The following is a 17,050-nucleotide window of genomic DNA, read 5'->3' as shown; positions in this document are numbered from 1 at the left end:
AAAAAGCATATGCTGCTCTAAATCAGTTGGAATATTTGTCTTCTTGCTAAAGCATGTTTGCATTTTAGTGGAGAAAACACCGAGACTTTTTCAAATCTCACAAGTTATCCAGAACTACGTAGGTCTGAGTTCCTCATTGGAGGATACGTAGGAGCAAGAGCCTCGCTTTTGTCGACCACACCGCCTTTTGTTGCCATGACTCAAGAGCTGGTAGCCCACGGAGACACCTTACGGTTATCCGCACCTCGTCATTCAGTGACCCCAAGTGTGATTGATGAGCAGAGGCCAATATGGTCATCTGCGCCCTTTTCGGAGATGTAGGCATCTTCTGGTGGAGACTTTTTCAAGTCTCACAAGTTATCTAGAACTACGTAGGTCTGAGTTCCTCATTGGAGGATACGTAGGAGCAAGAGCCTTGCTTTTGTCGGCCGCCCCATAATCTTTGTCATACTGACCCTGAGGTCATGTGACGTGCACCCTTGTATCATCCAGAGGCGGCGGGCCCGATGATACGCGGAGATACCTTACGGTTATCCGCACCCTTTTGTCATCCAAAGGCGGCGGGCCCGATGACAAGCAGAGACCAAGTTTGGTCATTCTGCACCCTTGTATCATCCAGAGGCGGCGGGCCCGATGATACGCGGAGATACCTTACGGTTATCCGCACCCTTTTGTCATCCAAAGGCGGCGGACCCGATTACAAGCAGAGACCAAGTTTGGTCATTCTGCACCCTTGTATCATTCAGAGGCGGCGGGCCCGATGATACGCGGAGATACCTTACGGTTATCCGCACCCTTTTGTCATCCAGAGGCGGCGGGCCCGATGACAAGCAGAGACCAAGTTTGTTCATTCTGCATCCTTGTATCATCCAGAGGCGGCGGGTCCGATGATACGCGGAGATACCTTACGGTTATCCGCACCCTTTTGTCATCTAGAGGCGGTGGGCCCGATGACAAGCAGAGACCAAGTTTGGTCATTCTGCACCCTTGTATCATCCAGAGGCGGCGGGCCCGATGATGTGCGGAGATACCTTACGGTTATTCGCACCCTTTTGTCATCCAGAGGCGGCGGGCCCGATGACAAGCAGAGACCAAGTTTGGTCATTCTGCACCCTTGTATCATCCAGAGGCGGCGGGCCCGATGATGCGCGGAGATACCTTACGGTTATTCGCACCCTTTTGTCATCCAGAGGCGGCGGGCCCGATGACAAGCAGAGACCAAGTTTGGTCATTCTGCACCCTTGTATCATCCAGAGGCGGTGGGCCCGATGATACGCGGAGATACCTTACGGTTATTCGCACCCTTTTGTCATCCAGAGGCGGCGGGCCCGATGACAAGCAGAGACCAAGTTTGGTCATTCTGCACCCTTGTATCATCCAGAGGCGGCGGGCCCGATGATACGCGGAGATACCTTACGGTTATCCGCACCCTTTTGTCATCCAGAGGCGGCGGGCCCGATGACAAGCAGAGACCAAGTTTGGTCATTCTGCACCCTTGTATCATCCAGAGGCGGCAGGCCCGATGATACGCGGAGATACCTTACGGTTATCCGCACCCTTTTGTCATCCAGAGGCGGCGGGCCCGATGACAAGCAGAGACCAAATTTGGTCATTCTGCACCCTTGTATCATCCAGAGGCGGCGGGCCCGATGATACGCGGAAATACCCGAGTGGTTATCCGTATAAACATTCTTTTGCTATCTGTAAGACAGAACGCTTGATAGCATGCAAAGGCTGACATAGTCTTCTGCACCTTTTGTTCCTCCGAGAAAAACAAGTCATTTACATTCGGAAATTTCATGGTCACCCGCGACTCTCGTCAACCAAGAGGAGCGAAATTAGTGTCATACACTAATTTTCGTCCGAGTACCTTTGCTTGATGACATGCGACCTTTCTTTGGTCCTTGTGAGGTGCTTGGCACCCATCGTTAGGCAATTTGTGAAAATCCGGGAACGACAAGTCATGGTCACCCGCGACTCTCGTCAACCGAGAGGAGCGAAATTAGTGTCATACACTAATTTTCGTCCGGGTACCTTTGCTTGATGACATGCGACCTTTCTTTGGTCCTTGTGAGGTGCTTGGCACCCATCGTTAGGCAATTTGTGAAAATCCGGGAACGACAAGTCATGGTCACCCGCGACTCTCGTCAACCGAGAGGAGCGAAATTAGTGTCATACACTAATTTTCGTCCGGGTACCTTTGCTTGATGACATGCGACCTTTCTTTGGTCCTTGTGAGGTGCTTGGCACCCATCATTAGGCAATTTGTGAAATTCTGGGAACAACAAGTCATTTGCATGTGGAGATTTTATGGTCGCCCGCGACTCTCGTCAAATCGAGAGGAACGAAATTAGTGTCTTATCTTTACTTTCCTTTTATCTCCAATAAAAGACAAGTAAAGAGGGGCAACTGTCATACCCTAATTTCGTCCGGGGACCTTTGCTTGATGACATGCGACCTTTCTTTGGTCCTTGTGAGGTGCTTGGTACCCATCATTAGGCAATTTGTGAAATTCCAGGACATGCCGGAAAACCAAAAAAATATTGATGCACAATCCGTAAGTTTCCGTGACACACCGGAAATAAAATGGAAGCATCGTTGCATAATTAAGTGAGATTCCATAACATTCCGTAAGTCAAAAAGGGGATGATTATGTAATCCGCAAGGTTCCGTAACATTACGGAAAGAAAACAAGTATCGTTACGAGATTCGTAAGTTTCCGTAACTTTACGAAAAAAGAATCACCAAAAAAGGTAAGGGGGTGAACTTATCAAGATAGGGGTGTAAATAGCAATTCAAATCTAGGCCCTTCTAGAACATTTTGGAAGTTGGGTTGCTTAAGGAGGAAGCAACTGGGCGGCAAGCTCCTCCACGTTTTTGAAAAATGGTTTTCGGGGCTTCCGCGGCTTCCGTAATACTTTCGTAAAATTTCCGAAAACCTTGGGTAAGCATATTCCACTTAACATTGGTAAAAGGGAAAAGAAAAAAGATGAAAATCAAATTCGAAAACAGTTCCGTAAGGCTTCCGTAACTTTTCCGTAAAATACGAAAAGGGGGGTGAACTTAGTAATTCGGGTGCGCTTAGAAATCTTCTTCATTAAGTCTTTGGGCGGCAAGCACCTCCTTTTTTTCTATAAATAGGGGAGGGGGAAGCTGTTTCAAAATGTTCAGCCCCTTTGGCACTTCTCTCTCTTTCGAATTTGCTTGGAAAAATCGTTTCCGTGAAGAAAATCTAAGCCGAGGCGCTTCCGAAACGCTTCCGTAAGCGATTCTGTGGAAATTCTTCATCGTTCTTCACCGTTCTTCATCCGTTCTTCGTTCGTTCTTCGTTCTTCAACGGGTAAGTTTTCGAATTCGAGACTTTCAATTCATTTCTTGTTTTGTCTACTTTCACTTTAATTTCGTTTACTTTCAGTTTTCTTTTCTTCCGTTTTTAACGTGCTTTAACCATTTATTTAAGCCGTTTTCTCGTCTAATAAATGATAAAATGAATTTCAACCGGTCATTTGTGTTGTAATCTCGTTTAATCACTGTTAAAACGAAATCTAACCGATCGTTCACGCTATAACCTCGGTTAAACCAAAAAAAGTAAAATAATAATAAAATAATCAAAATATCTTGAAAAATAATAATAAAATAATCAAAATATCTTTGAATAAAATAAATTAAAAAAATCAATCGGACGTTTTTCTTTGGAAATTTCCTTGAATGAATTGATTAATAACCAAAGTGAAACTAAAGGCTAAAATCAATTCGCCTAGTCAAGCTCGTCCATAAAAATAGGCTTTTGAAGTTTGTCATTTCATTTTCTCACTAAGTAAAATGGATCATTTTTAAGGTCCAACGCCTTAAAATGATCACCTCTTAAAGTAAAAAAGAATCACTTGATAAAAAAGAACTACGTAGGTCTGATTTTCTCATCCCAAATTGAGGAATACGTAGGAGCAAAGGGAAACACCCTTGTCGACCACAAAAAGAGAAAATATAAAAAGGGTATGAAGGATATAGAGACATAAAAAGGGAACATAAAAAATCAAAGTCATGTTTGCACATTCGATTAAAGGCTGTCGTCCCTTGGGGCGGACGTGTGGGGTGCTAATACCTTCCCCGTGCGTAAATACAACTCCCGAACCTTTCACTTAAAAGTTCATAGATCGCGTCTTTTTCGGTTTTTCCGACGTTTTCCTCAAATAAACGTTGGTGGCGACTCCGCGCGTATTCCTTTCGTGGAACACGCATCCCGCGAGTCACGCGTCGCCCTCCCGCCGAAGGGTAGGTTGCGACATTGTCACATAAGTGTTAAACACACACACACTTATTTACAACCAAATATCATTCCCACAATTTAACATCTTATAACTCATATACACATCACACAATAATCATATCTGCATGACACAACATATATATATATATATATATATATATATATATATATATATATATTAAATCAAGCTACATTATTTTTAATCAAAATAATTTTTATAACAATTAATTTAATGTTACATCAAAAGAAATTACCACTAAATATTAACCTTACAACTTTATTTAATTTATTATTTTAGTATCACAATAAATATATGTACACAACATGTTGATTATCGTCGTGGAAAAATATAGAATAAGATAATAATTCATATAAAATAAGTCATTAAAAATAATACTATTTAAAATATAATTCACGTTAATAAAAAGAGCTCAATTTTTTAAGAGTTCACACTCAACACAAGAACACATTAATTTCACAACAATTTTTCATTGGGACATCAACTGGTTCATCAAACATATATAATTCACATTTATAATTATAAGGATAAAATAAAAATTGCAAAAACATCCCAAAACTCATTCCAATTGATACTCTAAGGATCCCTACACATGTTTTCACTAATATCCAATTGTGAATAATTCCTCCCTTACCTCTAAGCGGACTCATGTGTCTTTCGAAAGCAATAGCGGCATCTCTAGAAATTTCTTGAGATTCCTCAATTTTTTCCCCTGATTGTTGTGATAGAGTTCCTAAATGTTAGAGAGAAAGAGAAGGGATTGAAGTCTCCATTTTGTACTGTCTTCCTGCGATCCATCTTTCTCCATCCAAACATATTATTTTACGAATCCCAACGGTGAAAGCGTGCGGAAATGAATTTTGAACCACATATCAAAATTTGACGACAATCCAACGGTTAACAAACCTGGAATCTTAGTTTTACCGAGACATTTTTGGATTTCTGCGGGAAAAGAAAAGGCTATGATGCGAAGTGTATTTCTCTCAGCTCTGTGATGATTTCAAAATTCTCAACGGTGAGTATGCTCGAAATTGGGTTACAAATCTGGTGCTTAAATTTCACTACGATCCAACGATGAATGAGTCCGTGATCATCATTTTTCTAAGACATGTTTGGTAGTCTACGAGAAAAGAGATGATTTTGGGAAGAAAAAGAGAAAAACCGAAATTGAGGAGTCAGTCTGAAAACTGACCTAAAATACTTACAACTTATTATCTACTCTATTTATTTATTTATTATTTTGTAGAAACAAATTTTATTTTATTTTCTATCAAATGAGTGAATCAAATATTTTTTTTTCAAAGCATTATTTTATTACAACTATTTTTCTTTATTTATTTATTGATAAAACATCACCGTTTTCTAAAACTTTATTTATTACTAAAAAGCCTTTTTAATTTATTTACGAAAAATATAATGTTACACCAATCCACCGACATGGCTCTAGGGGTGTATAAGCAAGTTGAACAAGGCTAACTAAAATATCTGTTCTTTGAATAATGATTGCATTTTACAAGCCTCAGGTGGATTTATGTTCAACTTGGACAAAGACTAATGTCGTAAAGCAGAAAATATTACCATATACATAAAGATAATAACTTGCTCAATGTAACAACACAATAACTGCTTTGATTAGATGTACAGTTCTCACACACTACAACAATATCTCTCGACTAAACTTAGTTCAAAGATTCTTGCCTTCTCTTTCATCTTTCCTCATTCACATACCCACTAATGTCCCCTCTATTACACACTTTTTCTCTTCTTTCTGTGACACATGCACTTAATATTCTCTAGCCACACTATTGCACAACCTGGAGCAATTGTTCCTTTTTGCAACGTTACCACTTTTTTTGTGACACATGCACTTTTTTCTGTGACACATGCACTTTTTCTCTTCTTTCTGTGACACACGCACTTTATAAGTATTTACAATCATCATGTAAGAAGCCAAATGAAAAAGAAAAGAAAAACAACGTTACCATTTTGTCACCAATTTGTATTGGTGGATCTTTTAGGAATCATTGAATAAATTCTACACAGAGGCTAATTTAATCTCATACTTGGTCGTAGTAGGAGTGCCAAGTACATTGACAGATTTGGTTGTCATTGCTGAAGAGTAATAACCAATACTTGCATCAGTATTGGTTTGTGATGCTTGGACCGGACCAGTGGTGGAAGTCAAATCAATCAAGTGTGGAAACGGAATCACAGGTTTTGGAACTTCAACAGAACCTTCCAACATTTTCACCACATCCCTCATTATAGGCCTTAAATCTGGCCTGTACTGAACACACAATAGAGCTACATTAACCATTCTCTCTGCTATCTCCCCATTTTTCTCTTCTATCCCACATGCTATTATCAACTCCTCAAATTCTCCAGCCTCAAATCTTTTCCAAACCCACACTGGAAACCACTCCTGGCTTTCAACAAGTTCAACGTCAAGGTTTCTTCTCCTGCCTATGATTTCAAATAACAGCATTCCAAAGCTGTAAACATCACACTTGTGAGTCACAGGAAAATTAGGCATCCAAAGTTCAGGTGCAGCATAACCAGGAGTCCCCCTACTCTTGGTCAAGGTTAGATGTGTAATTTCCCGGTTACAAAGCTTGGCTAAACCAAAATCAGCAACTTTAGGATTGAAATTCCTGTCCAAGAGAATATTTCCTGGTTTAATGTCATAGTGGATTATTCTCTGTTGGCATTCTTCATGCAAGTAAGCGATGCCTCTCGCTGTGCCAACTGCGATCTCATGAAGCTTTTCAAATGATAAGGTCATGCTTTCATGAAACAGGTATTTTTCAAGCGCGCCATTCACCATGTACTCGTAAACCAGAGCTCTCAAGTTTGCTTCAAAGCAAAATCCATGCAGATGAACTAGATTGAAGTGATGAACTTTACCAAGGGTACCCACTTCTGCCATAAACTGTTCATCAATTCTCTTGTCAGAACTCTCACGTAGAACCTTCACAGCAATCATGGTTCCATTACTCAAACTTCCTCTATAAACTTTTCCGAATCCTCCAGATCCCAACAGAGAAGAGTAATTATCAGTTGCAATCCTTAGCTGTTGATCAGTGAACCTGATTAGCTTCTCTCTTTCCATGTCATTCAGAAACTTATCCACAGCGAGTGTCATAAATTTTGTGTCTGGTGTCTGTCTAGATGATGATTTCTGAATACCGTCAAACCAATTTATGCATTTGGGCACTGAGCACCAAATGAGAATACCTATCAATATCAATCCAAGAACCATAACTGCATTAAGATTATTAGAGCATTCAGTTAGAACATAAATCTTGTGAGTAAACCAACACAGAACTGAAGATGAAAACAAACAAATATGACACAAGTTAAAATATTACATGAGTCGATGACAATTACAATTTACAATTGCTCTGACATCAGATATTGGACAGTGTATATTTAATAATTTAAAACATTACAATTCCGTTGGACACTGTATAAGACATTGGTCAAACAAATATGACAGTCTGAATCCTACCCATCATAAATAGAACTACACCTCCATTGGAACTAGAATTGTCACTCGAGAAGGTGGTCGGCAAGCTGGAGGTGCCCGTGGACATTGGAGTATATATTAGAATTCAAAACACTGCAGTTGATAGAAAGGAACAAACTCCAGTCATGTAGTTTGCAGTTTATTTATTATGTTACTCACTTCACCACAATGTGCCTCAAATGCATTTTTATTTATGGTGAATTTCATAGTTATTTTGAGCATAAATTTCCCTTACAAAAAGGTTTGAAAATTATCAAACTGTGTGCGGACTATAAGAAATGATCGTCCAAGTTGTGGTAGTAGTCAAGTCTCCCTTTTTTGTCGTTTCATTGTGTGTGGATAGACAACAATAGACCTCTGTGTCCTATAATTCCACTCAGTTGCTTGTTGACTGAGATTATTCACCATAAGACACGTCTTTGCTCAACTTCATGGAAATTTCACCAAAAAGATTCAAAGATTACGAGAAATCAGTCAGAAGACTGTTTCAACTACGGTGATACATAAAAATGGCACTCTATTGATTGAATTTTGTGTATTGGGTTACGTATTCCTTTTTTCTTTTCACTCTCTTAGCCACTACTAAATTACTAAAAACATAATGTATAGTTTGAATTTATTCTGCAACACAATTCTTGAAACTTATACAAGTTTTCAAACCAGATCAGTAATATTCTTGGAGCTGTTCCTGTATCCTTGGGTTTTAAGTCTCACATCTTTTGGATTTAAAATAAATCAATAAATAAAACATTTTACTCACTCCCCCATGCAGAAATCAGAATCACTCGATAACAATTTCGGGCTGGCTAAGGCTAAGGTTACTAATATTGTTAACACTATCATTACAGCACAAGTTCTTGCAACACTTGGGAGTCACACTTGTCCCAGACAACTTTGAAATATCCATAGACTTGCCCTTATAGCCATCAGACTCTAATGTGGCAATGCTAGCTTCTTGTGTAACAATAGAACCAGTGTCACTTTTCTCAGTCTTAGATTGCTCTTGGCAACAATCAGAGCTACTATTATTTGTTCTGCATGAGAAGTCCTCACACATTTTGACTTTGCCTAGACCACAACCATTGCAAGGTTTCACAATGTGCACTTCGATAGATACCAAGTTCCCATTGTGGTTTCCCTTCAGTGAGCTCAACTTTGAAAGTCCAGAAGATTCATTCTTGTTTGTAGTTGCTTCACAATAAGTGTCGTTTTTACAACAATCTTTACCACACTTTTCAGCGGAGAGAACTGCTTTGTTCTCATTGCTATTACTTTTCTTGTCAAGTAGAGCTGTGGTCATATCTTCCGAGAAAGTTCCGTATTTGGAACTTGTAGATTTTCTTTCATATTTAGTTTTCTCCTGTAAAATTAACATGCTATTGAGAATAACAAGTAGACAGGTCCCAACATCAGTCAACACAGCAAGCCAGACTATAGGGTATCCTGCAATTGCCAATGCAAGTATGACACTCTTGAAGCCAATTGAAATAATGACATTCTCAATTAGCTTTCTAGTAGTTTTTCTTGCTAGTCGAATGGCTTCAGGTATTTTTCGTATGTCATTCGACATGAGAATTGCATTGCCTGTTTCATTTGCAAGAGCTGAACCTGATATTCCCATTGAGATACCGATGTCAGCTGTGGCTAATGCAGGAGCATCATTCATGCCATCTCCAATCATGGCTATTAGCCCATCTTTCTTGAAATTCTCGATGATCACTGCCTTTTCTGCAGGTAGAAGCTCTGCATGAACAATGTCTAGAGCATGGTTCAACTGCAGAGAGATATGTTAATAATAATAATTATTCTAAATTTTAGTATGGGTCATAGTAAGCAGCTTTATCGACCAAAAGTGAAGAGGGGTGATCTTTTTCAGTCAATAAAAAGACAATTGACATCGTTAATAACAAAGTCTATCAAATCAACATATTTATCATTTTATCATAAGATTGTTGGTTATATAGTATAGGTTACAATGAGCATACCTGACTCTGAGCATACATAGCAGCCTGAGAGCTATCTCCAGTTAGCATGACTGATCTCACACCTAACAACTTTAGCTCTTCTATTGCCTCCAATGCCCCTGATCTGCATGTATCAGCTAACCTGAAGACTCCAACCAGAGTTGGTCCACAGTATTGCTTCGGGGTAGAAATTTCATGGCTTTGACATTGCGTGCGACAATCAACTAAAAATGTGTTAGAATAGGTCAGAGTATAAACTATCACAAAGTGAAGAGATAATAATATAAATATGAGAAATGAACCACAAGTAGTATTGCAATAAACTAAATAGTTACCCAAAGAGGACAATGTAGTTTTGAGTTACTAATGAAGTGATAAACTACTGAATACAGGCTATGAACTAAAGGCTAATGGCTACTGTCTAAGTGCCAGATTATGAAGAACTATAAGAAAATCTTGGAAATATATGAAAAAAAATATTCAAGTGAAGGATGACAATATAACAAAGAAACAACATTGGGAGTTATAAGGTTGGTTTGGTGGTAAAAAGAGAAGGAAGAGAGGAAAAGTTGGTGGGTCCGATTCCCCCTGCTAACAATTAACATTTACGATCCAAAAAAACAAAGAAACAACATTGGTAAAATAGGAAAGCCACACACACATACATTCAGATATTCAAGATTAGAAAGTCTACGAAGGATGCAGTTTTATAATCACCTCTTTCAGAGCCAGCTCTAGCACCGATTCTCCTATTGCCTATATAGATATCCTTCCCATTAATTATACCATAAACTCCTTCCCCTGGAAAATTTTGAAAATTCTCCACATTTTCAGGGATTGGCTTGACAGAATTCAACATTCCATATTCCACTAGTGCAGCTGCCATAGGATGACTTGATTTACTCTCAACACTTGAAACCCTACAAAGTTTTCATTAAAACAATTATAAACTCTCCAAAGTCCAAATAGAGTGTATTTACATTCTTATATTTAATTAATAAAATTTACCAGTACAGTAAAGTTTCAATGCTAATGTCATCTACAGAAACAGAAAAATCTGTCACAGTGAACTCTCCTCTTGTTATTGTGCCCGTTTTATCAAAAGCAACTGTCTTAATTCCAGAAAGTGTTTCAATATAATCTCCACCTTTCAATAGTAATCCACTTATTGCTGCTTTTGTGAGAGCACAAAAGATTGCAACAGGTGTGGAGAGGATGAGAGCACAAGGGCATGCACTCAATAAAACCACAATTGCCAGATGAAACCAAGGCTTAATATTAGGAACTTTTAATGCAGCTGGAACCACAGCAATGCTAGCAGAAATCAAGACGACAGCTGCAATATAATATAAATCAGTATTTACTGTGATAATGTAGGTTTCCAGCATATTTATCAATCAAAATGTTAAACTTTGAAAGTGAAAGTAGCATTAGTGCAGGGTTTTGTTTTTTTTCCTTCCACAAAAACAAAAAAAGTTGGTGTGGTATAAACTTAATACTTACCAGGAATATAGTACTTCGCAAAATGATCTATGAATCTTTGTGTTCGAGATTTTCTGCTAGAAGCTTCTTCAACAAGTTTTGACATTCTAGCCACCACTGTGTCTTTTGCCAAAACAGTAGTTTTTACACTTATATATCCTGGGATGATATACAACCAGAATTACTTTAGAATCATTATTTTGGTAGGAAAAAATTGAGAGATAAAGAATATCTAACCATTCACATTAATAGTTCCAGCCCATACTACTGAATCTAACTCCTTGGTCACAGGTAATGATTCTCCTGTTAACATTTTTTCATCAACTTCACACTTTCCTTCCACCACGATTCCATCAAGAGGAATAGCATCACCAGCCTTGACTGCAAGTATAGTGTTGATCTTAACATCATTGACGTCAACAAGTTCCCCAGTTTCAGCAATAACGGCCTTTTGAGGAGCCATGCTTGTTAAAGAGGACATAGCAACCATTGCCTAAAGTATAGACTTAAAATGTCAAAACATTAACGAAAAATATATTCTCTGTTCTTTGTTTAATGCTTGCATTTTACTAGCTCTAAGCAATGGTCTGTGTTTATGAGTGTGAAGAAATCACAATTATTTCTAAATAAAATAAGATTTTAGACAAAGAGACTCGGTTTTCATTGGTGGATACATATATTTGTTGAGCAAACCTGCCCAATATAACACAAAAACAGCTTTGATCAGGTGTTGTTAGATGTGGGACTTTCTAACACCCACATCAGAACAGGAAAGCCTGAAAGCCTACTGGAATAAGTGGGAACCAAGATGGGGTTATGACTTTGATGTCATGTTAGATTTCAGCTTCAAATCAGTTAATACTTAGTGAAGTTGTTCAACAGATATATAAATTACATTCCGAGAACTAAGGCAGGTGATGTGGGACTTCCTAACAGGTGTGCAATTCTCATACACTATAACACTTTCTCCCCTCAACTTAGTTCAAAGATTCTTGCCTTCTCTTCATCTTTTCTCAATCACACACACATAATGTGCCCTCTACTCTTTTAATCACTTTTTTCTCTTCTTTCTCAGACACTTGCACTTAATCTTCACTAGACACTCGTACACAACCAGGGGCAGTTGTTCTTCTTTGTGGGTTTGCAGTGTCTGTTATATGACCAAAATTTGCAATGCCTAAATGTTGGTTAATTTGAAAAATCGAGATGATACTGGATAAATCTGAAGTCGTGTATAACACTTTCAGATTGAATCAAATTTCGGGGTTCAACCAAAATTGTTCAATCGGATAAAATCAAAAGATTATAATTCAAGAGTTTTGTTTTGGTCTTGTATGTTTTGTCACCCGTTATGCTTTCTGAACTAGAATGATTATTTATGATCAAAGAAAAGGTGGTTTTTGGCGGTTGATGGAAGTTATTTCTTTTTAAAAATTGCCGTTGATGGAAGTTTTAGTAACTTCCATGTAACTTTCAACCGTTGATGAAAGTTTTAGTAACTTCCATATAACTTCCAACCGTTGATGAAAGTTTTAGTAACTTCCATGTAACTTCCAAAATTTGCCTAAACCGAACATCTCGTTATTACATTAAAACAAGCGTGCACTCTTATTTTAACATAATAAAGAGATCAATTACACTAAAATGTCCAACACTAAATAGTTCTAAAATCTTCTAATATTAGCAATTCCTATAATGAATCTAGGTACCAAATATATCTACAGTATGGCTGAAAATGCCAAGAGAAACAAGGAAAAAACGTTATGATTCTACAGTCAGCTCAAAAGATCAACTAAGAAGCAAATATAATAAGAATCAGAGAAATGATACCGAAGACCATAGTGAAGTTCGTGTACCTTCTTTATCACTTTGTACTTGTAAATTATAAACTTAAACTTGTGAAACCCATCATAACATACATTGGTATTAAATAGCAGGGATTTGTGTGTGAGAAAGAAGAAAATAGCAATTCTTCAAGATCTGATAAAGTCACCTTCAGTTAAGACCTAAGCAAGAAGACTAAATTGGAGCTTGGTTATGCCTCTAACAAATCCTTACAATGTTTTAAGAATCAGTTCTAGTTTACATGTAACCTGGTACATAGAACATTTGTTGGGGAATACTCAACCACCTATTGTCATTGGCAAAGTTGTCAAAACATTAAATAAGTGAATTAACATTTATACCTCGGAAGGAAGCCAGAGTACAAAGATAACCCCATTAAAGGAACACAATTTGGCATTAATCAAGTAGGAAGAGATACTGAAGTAAGAAAATGCAGCAAACTATCAATGAGAAAGGGGAAAGTGATGTCACCAACCTTGTGAGTTGCTCTTGTCTCAAGCCATTGAGCAATGGAGAATAGGAATATGATGATTCCAGCCTCCCAAAAATCTTGTAAAGCAGCAGTACCACACACTGCAAGATATAAACAATGCAACATCACAAACAGAACCTTCCATGATATGTGACATGGGTAAATATTTTCCATATAATCTAACAAGTATTGTTATATTTTTTGGTAATTACTAATTAATAAACTACAGTAGTACATCCTACTCATTTCCCATTGAGTAATCAATCAATATAAATATACAATTCAAACCAAAGTATTAGATTATATAGAAAATTTACCAGCCAATAGAACCAGAATGTTGATATTAAGAGTAAGAGCCTTTATGGAAGCTATGGCCCTGAGTAGAACCTTAGGGAAGCCAATGACAACAGAACCAAGTGCCAACCATCCCAAAGGTTGATATGCATACTTCAAGAAAGAAAGTGCTAGTAACAAGCCACACACCATCGTAGTTAAATCTGGCCATTTCTTTTCATTATCAGTCTCTCCCTGTAGTCTCAAACTAGCTTCAAGCCTTGCAGCATTCAGTGCATCGGCTGACACAACCAAGTAATTAAGATCAAGAAATTATTGTTGTGTCTATTTGAAGAAAAGAAAATAATGACTTTCAACAGGATTTTTCACCACATTTCTGTTATTTAGGGACAGAAAATAGTCTAGAGCAAATTACATATTTCAGTGAATGCCAATGGAAGTGATACATAATAACCTTAGCTAAAAAGTAATTAAATAAACAATAATTAATCCTTTGAATGTAAATTCTAAATTATAAGTGACATGCATTTGGATAATAATCAATGAAAGTTTTATTTGATGTGCAGAATTACAATTTTTTTGCAATCATTATAAAGCCTAGAGACATATAGATAATTTCTACATTTTAAGTCCTTGTTCATGTGAAAAGCATGGCTCTGTGCATATGGCTCAGCCAATACAGAGTATGAGAGTTATGCGAGGTTCTGACCATAGATACTAGGACTCATTCAATATTAAATTGCATACCCAATTGTGTGTCAAATTGACCATAAATAAATGCTTGTAATATAATTCCAAACAACAACAAACTGTATAGCCTTGGTCAGATATCAATAGTAGTAATTTTCTTTGGTCTGGATCATGGCAGCATTAGCATGAAGCAGTCTCTGCCTTAGAAATGAAGAAATTTCTTTTCCATAACAAACGTAATTATACCTAAGTACTTATTCATTGACATATTGTTAATTAAGCAAAAATTTAACTGTGAAGAACATGCTGAATTACTCTCGAACCTTACACTGCCATTCTAGAGCCTGAACAACAGATTGATTTAATCACTATAATGAATAATTAATACATGACAGAATCAGTCAACTCATTTCAAGAGCCCGGTAAAGCTAGCGTGTAATCAGATAGCAATAACAACAATAACAATTTTAAAAGTTAACATTAGACCATGAATTATGAAAAAGCATAGAGTAACGCATCCGATAAATCCTAGTAATAAGGGAAACTATGAGCTATCACATAAAGTCTAAAGAATTAGTCAACTTCTCTCATAATCGTTTTAGAAATTTCAGTGGATCACTGATCACCAATTTTTGTTAGAACCAAAGGAAAGTGCAGAGAAAATGGTATAAAAGTCACCTATTTGTGACTCAGAAATCAAGAGAACATCATGGACCACAGTGACTGTTCTTGTAGGGACTATCACTGAGACGTCTTTGACTCCACGAAGAGGCTTCAAAATTCTTTCAACCAGTGCTTCTTCTGTAGCACAGCACATTCCCAACACTTCAAAGCTACTTCTCTTCATATTTTCAACCATTTTCTTTCACTATGCGTTTCAAAAGGAAGAACATAGAACAAACAAGACATAATAAGACTTCCAAAAACTGAAATAAAAGATAATAGAAGTTAATTAGTGCCTTCCCTAGTAGTTGCTTCTTTTTAATTTTTTATACTTTTGCTAGTTGATATCATCATTTTTATACAATGTAAAGACACCTAATGCCGTTGCTTATGTAGCTAGCTTAAGGCGATTAATTAATTCGTGGAATTTTTCTAAGTAGATATGTGGGGCATACCCTTACTCACCCACACAAAGTCTTGCTTTGGATCACACTTGGAGGCTAGCTTGCAGTTTCCTTACGATTACTCTTACAAATATGAAATACGTAATTTCAATCTTTCAGCTGAACAAGCAAATTGTGACGTAACTGATATACATTGATTATGTTTAGGTTGATTTTTTTTTTTTTTTATGGAAAAAGAGATTATGTTTTGGTTGATACTGTCATGTGAACAAGCAAATTGTGACTTTCAATGATGTATAGGTGGCCTTTTCATTCCGGCTACTATATATAATATTATAAGCCATTATTGATAACCATTTGACATTAGTCTCATAGGGTATAGTAACTCTAAACATAAAAATTGATTGTCCATTTATTTTTATAAAACAGAAATTAATGAACATTAGTGCTTGCCAAGATAGCTAGAAATACTATGGCATCCCATTTGCAGAAACAACACATAAAGAGTGGATGAAATTGTTGTAATGATCAGTAAAATATTTTTTAACTCTCTTCTCCCCATTACTCTGGTGGTCATTGATTTCCTGCCCACAGAGATTACTTAAGACTCTCGCTGGGCTTGGGCCATGTCTTAAGTATAAGGGTGACTGCTATTTCCATTCCCTTATACTAATGCACTCCCCTTCTCATTTTTTTATTACCAAACTACCCTATTAAACTCTCTCCTCCTCTCTTTCTTCCTCTCATGTAACTCTCCTGGAAAACCAAAATAATAACACTCCACCTATATACCCTTTGTACCATCTATCCTAATCAAGGGAACCCCTTTCTTCCTCCTCTTTTCCGCGTTGAGGAGGCACCATCTCTGATTGTATACTCATGAACCCCCTATAGCATCAACTCCTCAAAGGATTCCCAACCTACCTCTCTAGGAAACACAGTGTAAATTTAATTCTTATTGGAAACAAAAAATATCCTCGGATGCTTGAGCAACAACACAATCAACTCAACCTATCACGCAAAACAAACTCCCTCTCCTAAAATTGAGTCACCCATTATTGGGTAATCAACACTTCTACAAATAAAATTACTCACCCCCCACAACAAAGATTACATTGTAGGAAACATAAGGATTTAACGTGGTTTGACACCTCTTGTCTATGTGCATGGAACCATCTCAAAAGTATTTCACTGTCACATAAATGATTACAAACCAGGGTACCTCACTCAATGGTTACAAGAAATAATAACACTCTCACACAAAAATTCTTTTCTTTTAACAAAATGATTTTGTTTCACAATCTCTCTTCTCATACACTCTCTCTTCATATATTATTTCTCCACTAAATCTCTTCTCTATTTATAGTAAAAATTGCTACTAATTATAATAAATAAGTTTTCATGGAAGTTGAAACAAAAATAAC

At 37.4% G+C, this 17,050-nt stretch overlaps 2 protein-coding genes across 6 annotated transcripts; both read right to left on the bottom strand.

The window, feature by feature from the left end:
• Positions 1 to 5,885: 5,885 nt before the first annotated feature.
• LOC114367881 (rust resistance kinase Lr10-like) lies at positions 5,886 to 8,259 on the bottom strand. Of its 4 annotated transcripts, XR_003657281.1 has the most exons (3): positions 7,795 to 8,259; positions 6,269 to 7,547; positions 5,886 to 6,189 (listed from the first exon to the last, which is right to left on the bottom strand). XR_003657281.1 is itself a non-coding variant. In XM_028325118.1 (2 exons), exons 1-2 carry the CDS (start codon positions 7,877 to 7,879, stop codon positions 6,322 to 6,324), a joined length of 1,311 nt encoding a protein of 436 aa, XP_028180919.1. In that variant the 5' UTR covers positions 7,880 to 8,259; the 3' UTR covers positions 5,886 to 6,321. The 4 variants fall into 4 exon arrangements, 3 of the variants coding, with proteins under 3 accessions (XP_028180919.1, XP_028180921.1, XP_028180920.1); XM_028325118.1 differs by having other exon boundaries at positions 5,886 to 7,547; XM_028325120.1 differs by having other exon boundaries at positions 5,886 to 7,520.
• A 136-nt stretch (positions 8,260 to 8,395) lies between these two features.
• Positions 8,396 to 15,552, bottom strand: LOC114367880 (cadmium/zinc-transporting ATPase HMA2-like). Of its 2 annotated transcripts, none has more exons than XM_028325116.1 (9): positions 15,238 to 15,549; positions 13,893 to 14,150; positions 13,579 to 13,676; positions 11,496 to 11,751; positions 11,280 to 11,417; positions 10,785 to 11,112; positions 10,494 to 10,696; positions 9,798 to 10,000; positions 8,396 to 9,586 (listed from the first exon to the last, which is right to left on the bottom strand). In XM_028325116.1, the coding sequence occupies exons 1-9, from the start codon at positions 15,416 to 15,418 to the stop codon at positions 8,594 to 8,596; spliced, it is 2,658 nt and encodes an 885-aa protein (XP_028180917.1). In that variant the 5' UTR covers positions 15,419 to 15,549; the 3' UTR covers positions 8,396 to 8,593. The 2 variants fall into 2 exon arrangements, with proteins under 2 accessions (XP_028180917.1, XP_028180918.1); XM_028325117.1 differs by having other exon boundaries at positions 9,384 to 9,555; positions 15,238 to 15,552.
• Between the last annotated feature and the right edge of the window lie 1,498 nt (positions 15,553 to 17,050).

The sequence above is a fragment of the Glycine soja genome, chromosome 9 (assembly GCF_004193775.1).
Source record: "Glycine soja cultivar W05 chromosome 9, ASM419377v2, whole genome shotgun sequence".
Taxonomy (NCBI): Eukaryota; Viridiplantae; Streptophyta; class Magnoliopsida; order Fabales; family Fabaceae; genus Glycine; species Glycine soja.
The sequence above is the reverse complement of the archived record's forward strand: the minus strand, read 5'-3'. Positions and strand labels throughout refer to the sequence as shown.